Raw genomic sequence first — 16,350 nt, 5'->3', positions numbered from 1 at the left:
ACCCCTCTCACCAATCAGGAGTGACCTTGTTGGAAATCCACACCCCTACCACTTGAAATCTGTTGTTAACACATTTACTACAGAAAAAATTACCCGGGGAAAACAAAATTAGTATCAAAAGCATTTTTGAGAAAGTACTTTGTGGATTTGGAGAAGGCGTTCGACCGCGTCCCCCGTGGAGATTTCTGGGAGTATGGGGTCCTTACTGAGGACTGTCTGGTGTCTGTAGTACCGGAGCAGGAGCTTGGTTTGCATAGCCAGTATGTTCCCGGTACACGTTGGACTCCCCTTTATCATCAGTTCTGCTCATAAGCTCGGTCACCCGGAGAGAGCTCGGAGTAGAGCCGCTGCTCCTCCACATCATCGAGAGGAGCCAGTTGAGGTGGCTGGGGCACCTGGTCCGGATGCCTCCTGGACGCCTCCCTGGGGAGACGTTTCGGGCATGTCCCGCTGGGGGGAGGCCCCGGGTAAGACCCAGTTCATGCTTGAGAGACTACGTCTCTTGAGTGGCCTGGGAGCGTCTTATTTGTCTATAGAAGTCAATGGCATGTTGGCCTCTTGGAGCCAGCGGGTACTTCCTGTTTGGAATGTAGGGGGGAGGGGCCCCACTCAGTCCAGTTCATATACAGTCAACGTGCATTATGGGAATTGCTGCTGTGAAGCCGGGAAAACAGACAGATCCAACAACAGCAGAGGATACAAAGACGTCTCAGAGGCGGAGTTAAAGCTGAATTCATGAACAAGAAGAATCAAAAGCTGCTTGGATCTACAAACGGCATCATTTCCCGTCAGATACATGAGTTCCTGGAGGTGTTTGTGATCATCTGGAAGGAAGTCTGAACTCCAAACAGAATCTTCACAGGAGCTGTTGTGCTCGTTCTGATTTCCTTCCATTTCTCCCCGTTGAGTGTGTGAGAATGAGGTGTCGTTTCCACTACAGCATGAAGAATCTCACAACTCTGAGGTGTGAAGATTCACTTCTCTGAAATAACTTTGTCGCCCTAAAGCGAAGCAGTTTCTGTTCCCGCAGGAAACGGACCAAAAGACGCAAAACACCAAGGAAGTTATGGCAGGAAGACCATCGGGGTTTAGACCCCCTTTGGTACAATTTTATTGCACATCCTGCTGTAAACACTGTGTGCAGCGCAGAGCGGTGTCGTCTCCCCCCCCCCCCCCCCCCCCCCACACACACACTCCCCCACATGGAGTGAGGTAAGCAGCTGCTTGAATATGCAGCTTTGATGAGGCGGGAGGTGTTTGCTGTGACACCCCAATGCTCCTCTGTGCCCAATTAATGTCAGCTTCCAGAAGAAAAGCCGTCTGCAGCCACCATGCGGGGGGGGGGGGGGGGGGGGGGGGCATTGTTCTGAGTGACCTCAGGACGTGAGGCGCTCCCACTTCCTCTGGGCTTCTAAATATTTGGTCATCAAGACATGAAATATGACAGATTTCAGGTAAAAGATGGAGTGAAGCTCAAGAGAAACGGCTGTAGCGCCGTCACTTAAACGTTTGTTTGGAACCTAAATGTCAAAGTCTGCATTTATGTTTTCGTCTTGTTGTGAGAGCCGCCTCTAATGCTCCAGTCCAAAGGGGTTTGAACCTTTTTCACATGACGGTTTCTCTCCTAAACGGAGGTCCAGGTATTGGCGTAGTTTAGCTGACAGCCACCAATACGGCAAATATGAAAAGTTATTTTTTCTCATTTCACTCTCACAAAATGAGTTAAATGATAACAACCTAAAACAGTTACTGTCTAATTCTTTATGAACAGATCAAATCAAATCAAACTTTATTTATAAAATAGCGCTTCTCATGCATGTAGTGCAGCTCGAAGCGCTTTAACTTTTAAAACAGAAAACACACAATATTACAGTAAAACCCCAACCCACCCTTTACCCTTTCCCACTCCCCTCCCCTTAAAACAAATGACCGATGGCCCCCACCTACAAAGAATAATGACTATGTAACTTTAAATAAATAAATAACCAAACAACAAGTATGGCTTGGCTCTGCTGTGAGGAAACAGTATTTGGGGATCCTTTCATACCAGGAGCCAGCCCGGCCATGGGAGCATCGCCACAGCGCCCACCCAGACTGGGACAACACTGGGGTCCACTTCACAGCTGTGAAGCTGCAAAGTTAGACTCCAGCTGCCACAGCAAGGGCGACGACCGTGGCAACAACCACCGACCAAGCCGGCAAGCCCTGGAGGAAAAGATGCCCACATGAAACACTGGGGCTAAAATCATGATAAGATACTAAAATTAAAGACAGAAGATGTATATAAAAAAAAATTTGAGAATAAGATGCATAAAATGAAAATAAATACATAAAATAGTATATACTAAAACTAATAGAATATATTAGCAGTTAAAATCAACAAAAAAATGATGATAAATGTGATGATGATGAATGTGTGCAGCTCCAAATGTAAAAAAGAAGGAACTCCAACACAAATCCCTGTGAAACACCAAATCTGATCACTTTTGATCTACTCTCATTTGCAAAGAGGCCGTTTAAACGACCAAAGACGTTTTTAGACGCTGTCTTTTAGCGGCCACACAAGTGATTCGTCCGCTCTCATTCTGCAGAGTCGGTTTTTCCTCAGCTCCTCTTTGATGTCTGGGCTCTCCAGGGCAGCTTTTCATGGCTCCAAGGCCGTGATGTAATATTAATGCAGCCGCAGGGGCGGCCGGCGCTCTGCAGCTCCCGCTCGCCTTTCATCCACTCTCTGGGCTGCAGCCGCTCAGAGCCATCAGCTGGTGTGACTCAAGTGTTTCAGAGGGAAGCCATCGTCAAGGTTACAGAGAAAATAAAGATTGTTTTTCAGAGGGTTGGTCTAAAGAGACGAAAGGGAGGTGTATCAGTTGATGGGGTGGGGGGGGTCTTACAGCTCCTGTGGGACCCCACAGTGTTGGTAACAATAATGTAAAACCTCTAAAGGTCCAGCCAGCACACTCGAGCTATTATGACTTTTATTTTGTAGGATCCAGAGGAAAACAAAGAACCAACAGAAAATATGAACAGGTTTTTATCAAATTGAGTTTATAAGCTGCAAAAATTCAGCGAACCTCATGTCACATGATCTGTAGGTTTTTCCAAATGCTTGATTTAAAGCTTTTTTGAGGATTTAGGCAGAAAATTGTGTTAAATTAAAAAAAACAACAACAACAACCTTGCTGCTCTGTTAATGTCCAGATAAATAAACTGCATCCACTGCTGCCTTTATATAAAAACTCTTACGACACAAAAATAAATGTTTAAAAATGCTTGTTTAGTCCATGGTGTTCACATCGGACAGGAAAGGAGGGGCTTCTTCTTCTTTTTCTACTGTTTACTAGCGCATGTAAACGCATACAGTTGGAGGAGGCGTGACGTGAAATGTTGAAGTGGTGCAAGTGTCACTCCAGGCTTTTCCTTTCTCAGCTCTGTTCCCATATATGAAAGACTTGGCGTCATACAATTCCGGTCCGGCACAACTGGCGAATATTTCCAAATGGTTTGCACTTCCGTGAATTTAGAGGGAAACCTTCCACTCGTCACATGCAAACTTGTAAGACCTGTGTGTGTACTTGGAGCCCCAAAACGCATGTTCATACGCGCATTTACATGGACGTTTCATCAAATGTGTTGTCGAGAGCGGCATGAACTTTTCGATTGAGAAATACTCCAGTGACTATCAGAAGTTGCTTCTTTGTGGACCTGCGTGGTCTGACCTTCAGACCAAATAGGATTATGGGTAGACAATGTACTATAACCACGCAGGGGTTGGATGGGAGAGAACACTGGACCTGTTCTGTCTTCCAGGATGACTTCCTGTTCAGCGTGTCCATCGTGAGCGGCCTGGTGTGCGTCATCCTGGCGGTGATCAAGTTCATGCTGGGCAAAGTCCTCACCAGCCGAGTCCTGGTCACAGACGGTGGGTCGCCGTCCTCCGTGTGTCCGTCCGCAGGACAAAACTCTGCTGCATTGTTTGTTTTTTCTTCCTCCCCTCAGGATTTAACTCTCTGGTGGGCGGGGTCATGGGCTTCTCCATCCTCATCAGCGCCGAGGTGTTCAAGCATGAGCCCAAGGTGTGGTACCTGGATGGAACAATAGGAGTCCTCATGGGCCTCATTATCCTCGCCTACGGAGTCAAGTAAGTGGTAACGGCAGTTTTCCATGCAGATGATCGCAGTCACTTCACCGAAAAGATATGTTTGAAGAGATGAAAATGGTGTTTTGGGTGTTTTTATTGTGTTGTTGTAGCATTTTATGATGAGGGGAGACACATACAAAGAAAATGCAGCTCATAATTACATTTCTGAGTATATCTTTATGTAAATAATGTAATGCTGTGACTCCTGCCGCTCTGCAGAAACCATCCTGGAAAACAGCACATTGGTTCTTTGATTATGGATTAAAAAATAATAATTAAAAGACCACTAGGAACACTTTTTAAATGGCTCAAAAGCTGATGGAAATGAGAATTTATTGGAAAAAACCTGACATTTTCTTTTATCTTATTCAAAAATTGATTAACAACAAAGGGTGGAGTTACCCTCCTAACTCTGCTTTATATCATCTAAAACAGTGTTTTTCAACCAGTGTAGTGTGCCGTGGGAAATTGCCCTCATTAACTGATCTAAAAACATTAACCATCTCCAGGAAATCAGCTCTGTGTTCATCTAAACAGGCCCTGATAAAACACTGAGTAGTGAGGAATGTGAAAGCACATAAAATACTTTTTTCTTTGTGTTTATTTGATTCTATTAAAGACATTTTGATAAGAATGACAGTACCACGATTTAGCTGCAGCTATAACTGTTTTAGGAAAAGTCCCGCCCCTTTAACTGTCTCCACCAATCATTCTTGGAGGCTTAATCACATGTCATCAGTCTGACCAATCAGAAGTGGTTAAAGTCTTCACTTCCTTGTTCTGATTCTGCTCATAAAGTCTCACAGTTCTAATAAAAATAACATCTAAAGCTTGTCTTTAGCGGTGTAGCTTTCCACAGAATCTGGTGTCAGACCGTGGAACAAGTGAACAAAACAATCAAGCTCAGAGACGCCAGCTTGTCTGCATTCGGCGGCTGGTTGCACTACATCTCCCTTGATGCATTGGGTTAAAGTGACAGAGTCTTAGCGCACAATGAGTCATCCTTGTTAAACGTCTTGAAACAACAACGAACACACATCAAACAGTTTTTAAATCTTTTAACTTAACTTTTATTACATTTTTTAGAAAAAACAGCTGCAACTTCCAGCTTTTTCTGACACAATTATCACAAAAATGCATTTGAGATTGTGGAGGGGCTGTAGATCAATAGAGACTATGAGTTTCCCCCTTTTTTTTGACAAGGTCAAAGTGTGTCGTGGCTCAAAAAAGGTTGAAAAACACTGGTCTAGATGATGTCTGATTATCTGCCGAGCACAAAGGTAAAATTTTATGAAATAATTTTTTTCTTACAGCTTTTTGTAGAATCATAAAAAATTCAGACAGAAGAACTGCTGAGTCATTCAAGAATTTTGGATCCTGATGTCAAGAAAAGGCTTATATTTTGGATACTTCATTGCCATGTTGATTTCTAAAAGTTATTTTTTACAAAATATTTGAAGTAATTCATCTTTGTCATGTGCTTTATTGATATTTCAACATTCTTAATTCTGCCTGATAAAAGCTAGGAACCGGATATTGAGAAATCATGCAATAAAATGGTTACGGTAGAACAGGGGTGGGATTATAAAGGTTCGCTTCCTTCCACTCCCTTACAAGCAATATTTATTAATATGACTAATTATCCAAAGTTTGATTAGTTAGTTAGTTGAATGTATTGTTTTTGTGTATTATTCCTATTTGATTGCTTGAAATAAACCATTTCAAATCAAATCAAAAATCAAAGGGCAGAATAAATGACCGTCTGGTAACCGTAAAGGTTTAGATTAAAAAGGTAGAAAAACAGGAGACGTCAACAGTTTTCTGTTGTCGTTTTTATCCGTCCTTTAACCACTAAAAGCCTGACTGTGGAGGAAGACCTCACAGCTAATTAGGTTAACTAGTTACAGTCACATGAGCAGCAACTAGTCAGAGTGAGGCGGGGAAAGCAGATGAAATGTTTCAGTACAAACATGAAGAACCAGTTCAAACTACACCAGAGCAGTGAAGATGTGGATCTGCCACTCAAAGGATTCAAAGAAGTCAACAGATGTGGAGAAACTTTGCTCCAAAAAAGCTTTGAACTTGAACCGGTACTAAAAGTATTCTGCCTGCAATAACTGTCAGGGTCCTGCGACTAATGATGACATCACACTACGGTAACACCGCTAGGACAAACTTCATATCTACGTGGCGTTGCGCTAGGGCTATTGCTCTATATTTTCATTTCACGTTTCATTTTGTAACCTAAAGTTCTTTTCCCTCATAACTACTAATGCCATTTTGAATTTTAAGGAGTGTCTGACATAATTGTTTGTTACACCGAATGAGTAATAGGGAGACACATTGGCAATCTTCTTCTTTCTTCTTTCTCTTTCGGCTTTTCCCATCAGGGGTCGCCACAGCGAATCATCCTTTTCCACCTCACTCTATCATGAACATCTTCTACCCTAACATTAGCCAACTTCATGTCCTCTGTTAAGACATCCATATATCTCCTCTTTGGCCGTCCTCTTGCCCTCCTGCCAGGCAGCTCCATCTCCAACATCCTTCTACCAATATATCCACTATCCCTCCTCTGAACATGTCCAAACCATCTCAGTCTGGCTTCTCTGACTTTGTCGCTAACACAGGCAACATGAGCCGTCCCTCTGATGTACTCGTTCCTTATCCTGTCTAACCTGGTCACTCCTAAGGAGAACCTCAACATCTTCATCTCTGCTACCTCCATCTCAGCCTCTTGTCTCTGTCTCACTGCTACCGTCTCTAACCCATAGAGCAGAGCTGGTCTCACCACTGTCTTGTACACCTTTCCTTTGAGTCTTGCTGACACTCTTCTGTCACACAACACTCCTGACACTTTCCTCCACCCGCTCCAACCTGCCTGCACTCGCCTCTTCACCTCTTTTCCACACTCCCCATCACACTGAACTGAATCTAGCCACAGGGGTTGCAAGCCAGTTGCCTCTGTGCCGGTCCCAAGCCCGGATAAATAGAGAGGGTTGCGTCAGGAAGGGCATCCGGCGTAAAAATTGCCAAAATAACCATGCGAATCATCCACAACACTTTTGGCAATATAAAGCTTTTTTTTTTTCCAACGTGAGTAAATGAATGACTGTGTGAGAAACAGTATTTATTTATGGTGTGCAGTCTGGTTTAATTGGCCCAAATGTCAGTTTCTAACAGTTATGATTGCAGAGTTTATATTTTTTCCTTTTTCAAAACACATTGAAAGCATTAGTATGCTAATTACAAACACACCTTATTTTTTTTGTTCACTTTTTATGTATTATTCAAGTTATTGAAACAAACAACCAAAAAAAAACAAAGAATTAGCACTAAAACAAAAGCTAAATGTCTTGAATCCAATTTTCTGCTCGTCTCCACAGCTGATAGTGAGAAACTCCCACTATATATGTGATATATAGTGGGAAATGTACAAGTCATCCATGTTACTCACGAAAAACGGTATTAGCGTGCAAATTTGGGGACCAATCACTGTCTTAAACATCATCAGACCAACGTACAGCCAATCACATAGTGAGACGTCATCATTAGTTTCTGGACCCGAACAGTTATTGCAGGCCGAATACTTTCTGTTCCTACACCGGTTTGAAGATTTTCCTTCTGAAAGAGGGGGTCACTCAGTCCAAATCTCATGCAAAGTCGACGGCTCCCACACCATCACGCTGCCACCGCCGTGTTTAACTGTTATCACGTGCTGCTCTTTTGTCTCTTGTTGGACATTCGTGAGTCTTTGGAGATTATCTGTTGAGTAACAAAAAAACTGAAACAGCAGAAGTTTAAAAAAAATGTTTTACTTTTTTAAACTCAAGGAAACGTTGACAGTAGGCCAGAGTGCTGCAGGAGTTTGATGCTGCTGAAGCTGTAGAGGCCCAAAACTCCTGAGGCTCCTCCTCCAAAACCCTCAGAGTTGATTCTGACGGAGATCCACTAAGATGACGCGGCGTTCACGCTCGTTTAGATAGAACTTCAATAGAAGCCGTTGGATTTTCAAAGGACTAAAACGTTTCAGTCTCTTCTGCTGCTCCACTGAAGTTTGACTCGTTTTTCTGCCGCAGGCTGCTGCTGGACATGATCCCCAGAGTCCGGCAGACCAGGAACTACGAGCGCTTTGAGTGACGGGATCGGACAAAGAGGAGGAGGAAGGGGTTTGGGAGGAGGGCTGACGGGACTCACGAGGCTCCGCCCCTCCCAGCGTCCGTGTTTCCAGTTGTGTACGTTTACCCGCATCAGCCTCCACGTTTGGAGGAACCTCAGCGGCGCTGCCGTGGAGACGCAGTGGAGGCTGATTTACGCCGCCTGTCACAGCACAGCAGGTCATCTTCCCACGACTCCTGAGGCTCAGCTGGGGCCGTGCGGCGCGGGCGGACGCATCCGTGAATTATTGATGGCTTTTATCTTTTTATGACTTCAGGGAGGATTTATCAATAGAAGACCGTTTAGCAGAAAGGAGGAGCTGCTAAAAATGATTGTCCCAAACTCCCGTGTGACAGCAAAAATGAGCCCAGACCTCCATCTAGTGGCTGGAGGGGTCACTGCACCTTCTGAGTTCTCCTTCAGACCCAAAGGATGACGTTTTTGTGCGTTTGGTGTATGTTTGTCTGATGCTGAAGAACTGCTTCCTTCTGAGTCAATATTTACCCTCTGACTCAGTATTTGGGTGTTCTGGCTCCTCCCACCAGCTGCTGTTTGTTTTGGGACGACTAAAATCAACTTCACCTCCAGCTGTTGACTTTAATCGGCGTGTTTTTAATTGAACTTCCTCCTTACCAAAAAAATTTGATAAAAAGTAGGAAAGTGCGACCTTTGGTTAAAGTCGAAAAGATCTCATACTGTCAAGCACGGGGGTGGAGGTGTCATGGTATGTGCTTTTCTTTGTGGCATTAAAGTGTCATTGTTAACTGAAAAAGACTGTAAATACTTGTATGAAGCTTTTTAATGTAAATGTAAGCTTAAAAACGGCCTAAAGTTGGTAGTTTTGATTGGTTTGGGCTACACGCAGAGTCTAGAATTTGGTTGGGTGACCAATGAGCCAATCAGGAGAGGAACATTTTAAGCTACGTTCACATCGCCCTCGGCACGCACGTTTCAAGCGGCCACTTCCATTGAAATGTGTAAGTCAGTGTTAGCGTACAGTGGGCCACAAAAAGTATTCAGCCACCAATTGTGCAAGTTCTCCCACTCCCAAAAAGATAAGAGGACTGAACTTGTCTTCATAGGTAGACCTCAAATATGAGACAAAATGAGAAAAGAAATCCAGAAAATCAGATTTTTGAAGAATGTCTTTGTAAACGATGGTGGAAATAAGTATTTGGTCAAAAGGAAAGGTTCTGAAATGCTTCTAATGAAGCCACTCCTTCGTTTCCCGGGCGATGTGTTTGGGATCGTTGTGAGGCTGAAAGACCCGGCCATGTTTTATCTTTAATGCCCCTGCTGATGGAAGGTTTTCACCCAAAATCTGACGATAAAAGCCCCCATTCATTCTGTCCTTTACACAGATCAGTTGTTCTGGTTCCTTTGCTGAAAAAAGCCCCAAAGCATGATGCTTCCACCCCCGTGCTTTACAGTAGGCATGGTGTTATTTGGATGCACCTCAGCATTCTTTCTCCACCAAACATGACGAGTAGAGTTCCTACCATAAAGTTCTACTTTGGTTTCATCTGAACATAGGACATTCTCCCAGCCCTCTTCTGGATCATCCAAATGCTCTCTAGCTAACTGTAGACGGGCTTGCATATGTACTGGGTTTAGCAGGGTGACACGTCTGGCATTGGGAAGGGTTTGAGTCCCTGGTGGTGTAGTTAATGATGGTTGCCTTGGTTCCTTTGGTCCCAGCTCTGTGCAGGTCATTCACTAGGTCCCCCCGTGTGGTTCTGGGATTTTTGCTCACCGTTCTTGTGATCATTTTGACCCCACAGGGTGAGATCTTGGGAGATTATCAGTGGTCTTGTATGTCTTTCATTTCCTAATAATTGCTCCCACAGTTGATTTCTTCTCACCAAGCTGCTTATCTATTGCAGATTCAGTCTTCCCAGCCTGGTGCAGGTCAACAATTTGGTTTCTGGTGTCCTTAGACAGCTCTTTGGTCTTGGCCATAGTGGAGTTGGAGTGTGTCTGTTTGAGGTTGTGGACAGGTGTCTTTTATAGAGATAACCAGTTCAAACAGGTGCTATTAATACACATAAGGAGTGGAGGACAGAAGAAGTTACAGGACTGTGAGAGCCAGAAATCTTACATGTTTGCAGATGACCAAATACTTGTTTTCCACCATGACTTACCATTAAATTCATAAAGATCAGACAGATGGAGCTTTGATCAATCAGGGACTCCGATTTGGTATTTACCTATGAATGGCGTCTATTCTTTTAATTCACGGAACTGCCAATCCTCTGACTTATAAAAACAAACAGGAAATCCTTTCAAAGTAAAATGCTGAACACTGCCAGCTGGTGAATAAATGATGCCGACTTGACGTTCAGAAACTTTAAACTCGGGGTGTTCAAACTTTCTGCAGGGAATCGGGGGGGGGGGGGGGGGGGGGGGGGAGGCTATACTATTGTCATCAAATCTTAATCATTTTGAAAAGTGAAGTTTTTAATCTGTGGAGCCAATGTTTTAATTTCTAAAAAAGGTCTTCTGGTGGTTATCTGGTGAACCGATCTGGTTCCAGTACTGAAAACGTTTCCTTTAGTTGTTTTAATGATCAAAGCGTTGATGGATTTAGTCCTACTACAAAAGAAATCCTCACATCGTTGAGAAAAATAAATTAACAATTGTTTTTTTTTCTTTTTTTAAAATGTTGAAATTTCAAAATAAAATAAAGAAAAAATAGATGCTTTTTCTTAACTTAACTGAACAAATACATAAAAGCTAGAAGTTCAATTCAAATTTGAACACTTTCAGCGTCATAAAATGAGTTCTATTGTTATTTACTTTTTTTTAAAAATTGGTTTTCTAAAAGTTTTGATGAAAACGGGCAGAAATGCCAAAATAAATCAGTTTTTAATCCAATTATCTCCGTTTTTATTATTTTCATGCTTTTGTTGTGGTAACTGTAGTTAAATTATCAGAAGAAGTTTGGATTATTAGAGGAAATTCATGTAATATTATTTTCCACACTAAAACACTTAATTTTTGCGGTTGATTGACTTTGTGGCCATCTTGTTCTGACAAATGAGTTGAAGCACAGCGCCCCCTGCTGATGAGAAACAAGTTTAGCCGAAGAACTGCACCATGTCTTTTTTAGAAGTATTGGATGGATCAGATTCCTCTAGTTGTAACAAACGAGCTGTTTCTACTTCATCTGGTCTTATTTTTAATTTTGATGAAGCTGCTTTGTTTCCTCAACTTTAATGGTTAAAAATATAATCATTTGTGTTGCGTTGCTGTAAATCGTCCACTTCTCTGCGACTGGTTTGTGTTGCTATGGTGCTGAAGGAACCACAGCCAGCCGTCCGTCACAGAAAAAAGATTTATTCAAAAATAAAGTCGTGTCCCTCTGACTCCCGGAGGACGGCCACTACAAACTTCCCCGCCCTGCTGCCCATTCCCAAAACGAAGGGATTCTTCCCGCCGGGTCGGGAATCGAACACAGGACCTCGCGCCTGCAAAGGAAAAAGGGGGTTCTGCAAAAGACAAAACATCTTCTGCGTCTTACAGTAGACATTCGGCGCCGAGGCGGGACATGGACGCTTGGTTCTGTACAGCCTTCCACGGAAAATCAAAGCAAATAAGTAACGCGTGTGTGGGGGGGAGGAGGGGCGCTGCAGTAATCTGATTACTCTGCTGTTTTTAGGCCGGCTGTGAAAGAAAAGAAAAAGAAAAAGGCACGACCTGCAGGTGCAAACGAGGAATTTCTCATTCAAAGCTCCTCCCCCTTTTGCTCATTTGTGTGACGAGGAAAAAAAAAAATCATCTTAAATTAAATAAAACCACCCAAAAAAACAAAAAATAACACCCCTCCCTATAAATAAATGCATTCCCAGCAAAAAAAACCACAGCGATAAAGATCTTTATATAAAATAAATACAAAAAGAACCCATATGAACAAATATATTAGTGCATTCTTTCCATGAACTCCTCTGTTTGTTTTCCGGTGAACAATTCCTTCATGGAAAAACGTTTTCATCACAGGAAAAAGATTTACAGCTGATTATTTTTATCTCTCTTCAATTTAAGGACAAACGTCTTCATCGCCCCCCCCCCCCCCCCCCAACCAGGGGGGGAAAAAAAAACAAAAAGAGCCCCCACCTTTCCATATGAATGACAGAACAGATATGTTTGATAGTTACAGTGTGTCTGTGTTGAGGGGGGGGTGAGTCCAGTGCAGACCTACCTAACAGTTCCAGAATAGAAGGGTTTGAGGGGGGAGGGGGGGGCATGGGGTTTTTACAGTCTATCACTTCCCCGCTTCCCCCTTTTTTTTTTATGTCCATTCAAGTAATTTCACGAGGCCTCCTGGACTCCCCCTGCTGGTGACGGAGGTGCAGCTGCAGGAGAGCCTCTCCAGACGGAATAAATACCGGGAGCGGTCCGGAGCTCCGCCCCCCCTCCGCTCATCGCTGCTATAGGCAGTCCTTGCAGAGCGCCACCTGGCCCTTCATGTAGTCGCGGCAGGGGCAGACGCGGCGCAGGCTCTGGTGGGCGCCGGCGCAGCTGAACAGCAGCAGGTCCGACTGCAGGACGCAGTGCTTGCGGGACTCGCTGTAGGCGGGGACCACCGTGTCGGCGCTGGACTCCACCGTCTGGCAGGCCACGCCCCACCTGGCGGGGAGACACAAAGGCGTCAGACCGCTCCGACGGGGCCACGGCGGAGCAGCGGGAGTGCGGCTCACCTGTCCAGGTCCTTGTCCTTGTTCAGGTGCTGGAAGAAGGACGGCTCGCAGATGAGCTGCTGCTCCTGACACACCTGCTTACACGACTGGCCCGGCTCCGCCAGCTTCACCTGGAGGGCGCTGAGGGGCGGCCACATGACCTGACCGTGACAGAAGTCCTGCAACACAGAGCCGCCGTCAAAGTGGCTGTGGTCCCGCGTTCACACAGAGCACGTGACGCGCGTTCAACAACCTGCCGAACTGACCGCCTCGGTTCCGATAAACCAGATAATCCCGCCCGGAAATTAGTAAATTCTCCTTCGTGATCCACTTTCAAATGGTTGGCACATCCGTGTCTTAAGAAGGACGCTACCCATCCGTCGCTACCAAATCAGAGTCTCTCATAGGTCAAAGTTCAACTGGGTTTGACTGAGTTTGCGTTTTTTTTTTCGTACTTACGGACTTAAAAATGCACTTAGTGACGAGCTTTGAACGCGGAAACTTGCGTTTACATCGACTTGTCATTGAAAGCGGTCGCTTGTACCCACATTACTGAGCCTGGCGTGAACGCCGTTTCCATCACGAAAACCTGGGATTAAAAGAAAAAGCCCCCAAAATATGAGCGTGTCCGTCAGTACCTGCTTCTCGATGAAGGCGTTGACCCTCTGCAGCATCCCCTCACAGGTGAACTCGTACGGCAGGTAGGGCTCAATCTGCCGGGAAACAGCGTTTAGTGGTGGAGAACGCCTGCGGCTATGCAGAAAGCTCCTCCCCCTGCTCACCTTCTGGCTCAGGATGGAGCGCAGGGCCCGCTCCACCTCGGCGGGGTTGTCGATGTCCACCGTCCAGACGTGCGGCTGGCCGATGTAGACCTCGGCGTACGGGTGCTGGGAGGTCAGCTCTCTCAGCGTGGGTTTGCCTTTGAAGAAGTCCGTGTTCTTGCTGCTCTTCGGAGGGTTGAATTTGGGGTTGAGGAATGCGCAGCCGTTGGCGATGGCCTCCAAGGGGGCGGGGCCTTCGTAAGGGAAGGACAGGCCTACAAACAACTGCAGAGAACGACAAAAAAACATTTAAGTTAAGGTTCTTTAAAAAAAAATAACTTCAAGTTGAAAAAAACTGCCATTTCTGCTGAGTCATGATGAAGATCAGAGCGGTCTTCCTCGCAGTTTAGGTGATGAAGCTGGTATCAGGCTGGACAGCTTCAATACTGCTCTCCATTTTTTATGTAGCACCACTAATGTTAGGCCGGGGTTATAAGGGGTTGTAGGCCAGCGGCATGTTAATGGATGGATGATAGGAAAGGGGGGCGGGCTTACTCGGCGCCAACAGTCCCGCCTACAACTCTAATGAACTCCAGCTGCTCTGAAGAAAACATGATTTTGATTTAGGCTAAAAATGGCATCATCATGATAAAAACCACTGTCTAATAATGTCAAAGTAAAGGGGGCGGAGTCACTTTAAACGCCGTTTCCGACAAACAACAGAGTTTCAATGTCATTTGTTGTATTTTGTCGTAGGACCTGAAGAAAACGTCAAATCTAAAATGTATAAATAAACGTTTACTTTGGTTAAACAGAAACGTGAGACAGAAAACAAACAGATGAATTCATTAAAAAATAACGTGTTGAACTGGAAACAAATGAGTAAAAGATCAGGTTAATTTCAAAATAAAATCATTGTTGAATGTCTTTCATTTCAGCTCAGAATCTCCTAGAGTCTGAGGTTAGCATGGTCTTGTTGACGTTAGCGACGCTTATAAAATGGAATAAACATCTCTGAGTTATTGTCAATCAAAATACAACTGTTGTTTCTTGTTGTCAGGAGAAAATGATTCAGTCATTTCCAGCTGACCCCAACGTTTCCTTGAAGCAGGACAAATCTTTGCAGCCGCACACTAACACAATGACCACACTGTGTGTGGTCATTGTGTTAGTGTGTGTGTGTGTGTACAAATACACCCCGTCTTCTCTAAACAATGCAGCGTTTCAGCGTCTCACATGACTAATCATGAACTCCCAGGAGATGCAGTGAGAAGAGTCTACCAGCAGGTGGCAGCAGAGCCCCTTTCCCTCCTGTGTGTGTGTTTGTGTGTGTGTGTTTGTGTGTGTGTGCAGGAGTTTGTGTGTCCTCCAGCTGAGGGGCTGCTATTTATAGTGAGGGAGGAAGGAGGATGAGGAGAGTCCTTCCAGGCTGAAGGACTCAGAAGAGCAGCGCTAACGTGATCGATGAGATCAGCTTCTCGTCCTGGACAGGACGCTTCACCAAAGCCTCCATCCACCCGTGATCCACGTTCAGGATTTGAACTCTTTTAAGGGAAAAAAAAACAAAAACACTTCCGCTGAGGCAGCAACTGGTGATGTGAGGTCGTCACAGGTGTGAAGGTCACCTGTCAATCAAACTTTAGCTTCAAGGTTCCACTGATGGAGATGAAAGGAACCAGAGCTGCTGCTATGGAGACGGTAGAGCAAGTAGGTGCTGGTTCAAATCCCAGAAAACCACAGATGGAGGAAAAATGGTGATTGACAAAGCGCTGACTGATGTACAGAATAGTGCGATGGAAGTGACTTGATCTCCAAAGCAGAGAAGCGTTGGTTCAATTCCCCCTCTCTGGTTTTTGTTGTCGTTATTTTTGCCGCTCCTGGACCGTCTTCAGCTCAAAGGAACGAAGAACCGCAGTTCTGCTGTAGACAGATTAGCACAGTGGGAGTGTTTCTGTCTTTGGAGCAGGAGAGCGCAGGTTCAAGTCCCAGTCAGGGACATCAAGGTGTTCAGTCACCTCACAATTCAAGCTGCGGCTAGGAGGAGTCAGGACGCCAGGAAAGGGGGCTTCATCTTTGCCCCCACCCACCCCGAGGAAGGAGGACCAGGAGAAGAGGATCCCAGGAAGACAATGTGCATTCAGATAGATTCAGAATGCAGCTTGGATGTGTGGAGGGTCTGAGCACAGAGACGCAGGGAGGTGAGGGACAGAGATGTGACTGTGTTGTCGAGTTAATAGGTAAGTAAAACTTTTATTTCTAGACTATTAAAGAAGAATAGAGTTGAAAGATTCATGAAAGTATAGCACCATAATACTTGTACTTTTTAGTAGCTGATAGTAGTTCTGATCTAGTTGCTAGCTTCTAGGATGAAAAAAATCCAACCCACCCCCCCCAAAATACTAAACCAACATAATTAGTACACAGTCTAAGTTGGTTTAGCCTCGGTATCAGTCTAGTCTTCTAGGTACCTGTCTCACTACCTGTCACCTGTCTCTGGTATCAACCTTCATCTATCTTATAGCACGGTACAGCCGTTGATCTCCTTGATCGTCCCCCTCAGGGTCAACCAGACTAAAGATGAAGCTGCCCACTTTCCCAGCATCCCTGACTCTTCCTC

At 44.7% G+C, this 16,350-nt stretch overlaps 2 protein-coding genes across 2 annotated transcripts in view; one reads left to right on the top strand and one right to left on the bottom strand.

The window, feature by feature from the left end:
- LOC101167936 (transmembrane protein 163a) overlaps nt 1-9,068 on the top strand; it is a 33,921-nt gene extending 24,853 nt beyond the window's left edge. The window contains exons 6-8 of the mRNA XM_004066573.5: nt 3,808-3,919; nt 3,997-4,138; nt 8,218-9,068. Coding sequence (XP_004066621.1) covers nt 3,808-3,919; nt 3,997-4,138; nt 8,218-8,278 — 315 coding nt within the window. The 3' untranslated portion in view covers nt 8,279-9,068. The remainder of the gene's footprint in view (nt 1-3,807; nt 3,920-3,996; nt 4,139-8,217) is intronic.
- A 2,548-nt stretch (nt 9,069-11,616) lies between these two features.
- The window catches only part of mgat5 (alpha-1,6-mannosylglycoprotein 6-beta-N-acetylglucosaminyltransferase), an 84,028-nt gene continuing 79,294 nt past the window's right edge, over nt 11,617-16,350 (bottom strand). Inside the window, exons 13-16 of the mRNA XM_004066574.5 lie at nt 13,755-14,018; nt 13,611-13,685; nt 12,994-13,151; nt 11,617-12,922 (exon numbers count right to left, since the gene is read on the bottom strand). Coding sequence (XP_004066622.1) covers nt 12,724-12,922; nt 12,994-13,151; nt 13,611-13,685; nt 13,755-14,018 — 696 coding nt within the window. The 3' untranslated portion in view covers nt 11,617-12,723. The remainder of the gene's footprint in view (nt 12,923-12,993; nt 13,152-13,610; nt 13,686-13,754; nt 14,019-16,350) is intronic.

This window comes from Oryzias latipes, chromosome 2, assembly GCF_053564925.1.
Source record: "Oryzias latipes strain Hd-rR chromosome 2, Olatipes_Hd-rR_3.1".
Classification (NCBI taxonomy): Eukaryota; Metazoa; Chordata; class Actinopteri; order Beloniformes; family Adrianichthyidae; genus Oryzias; species Oryzias latipes.
Note: the sequence above shows the minus strand (reverse complement) of the source record. Positions and strands in the feature narration are given on the sequence as shown.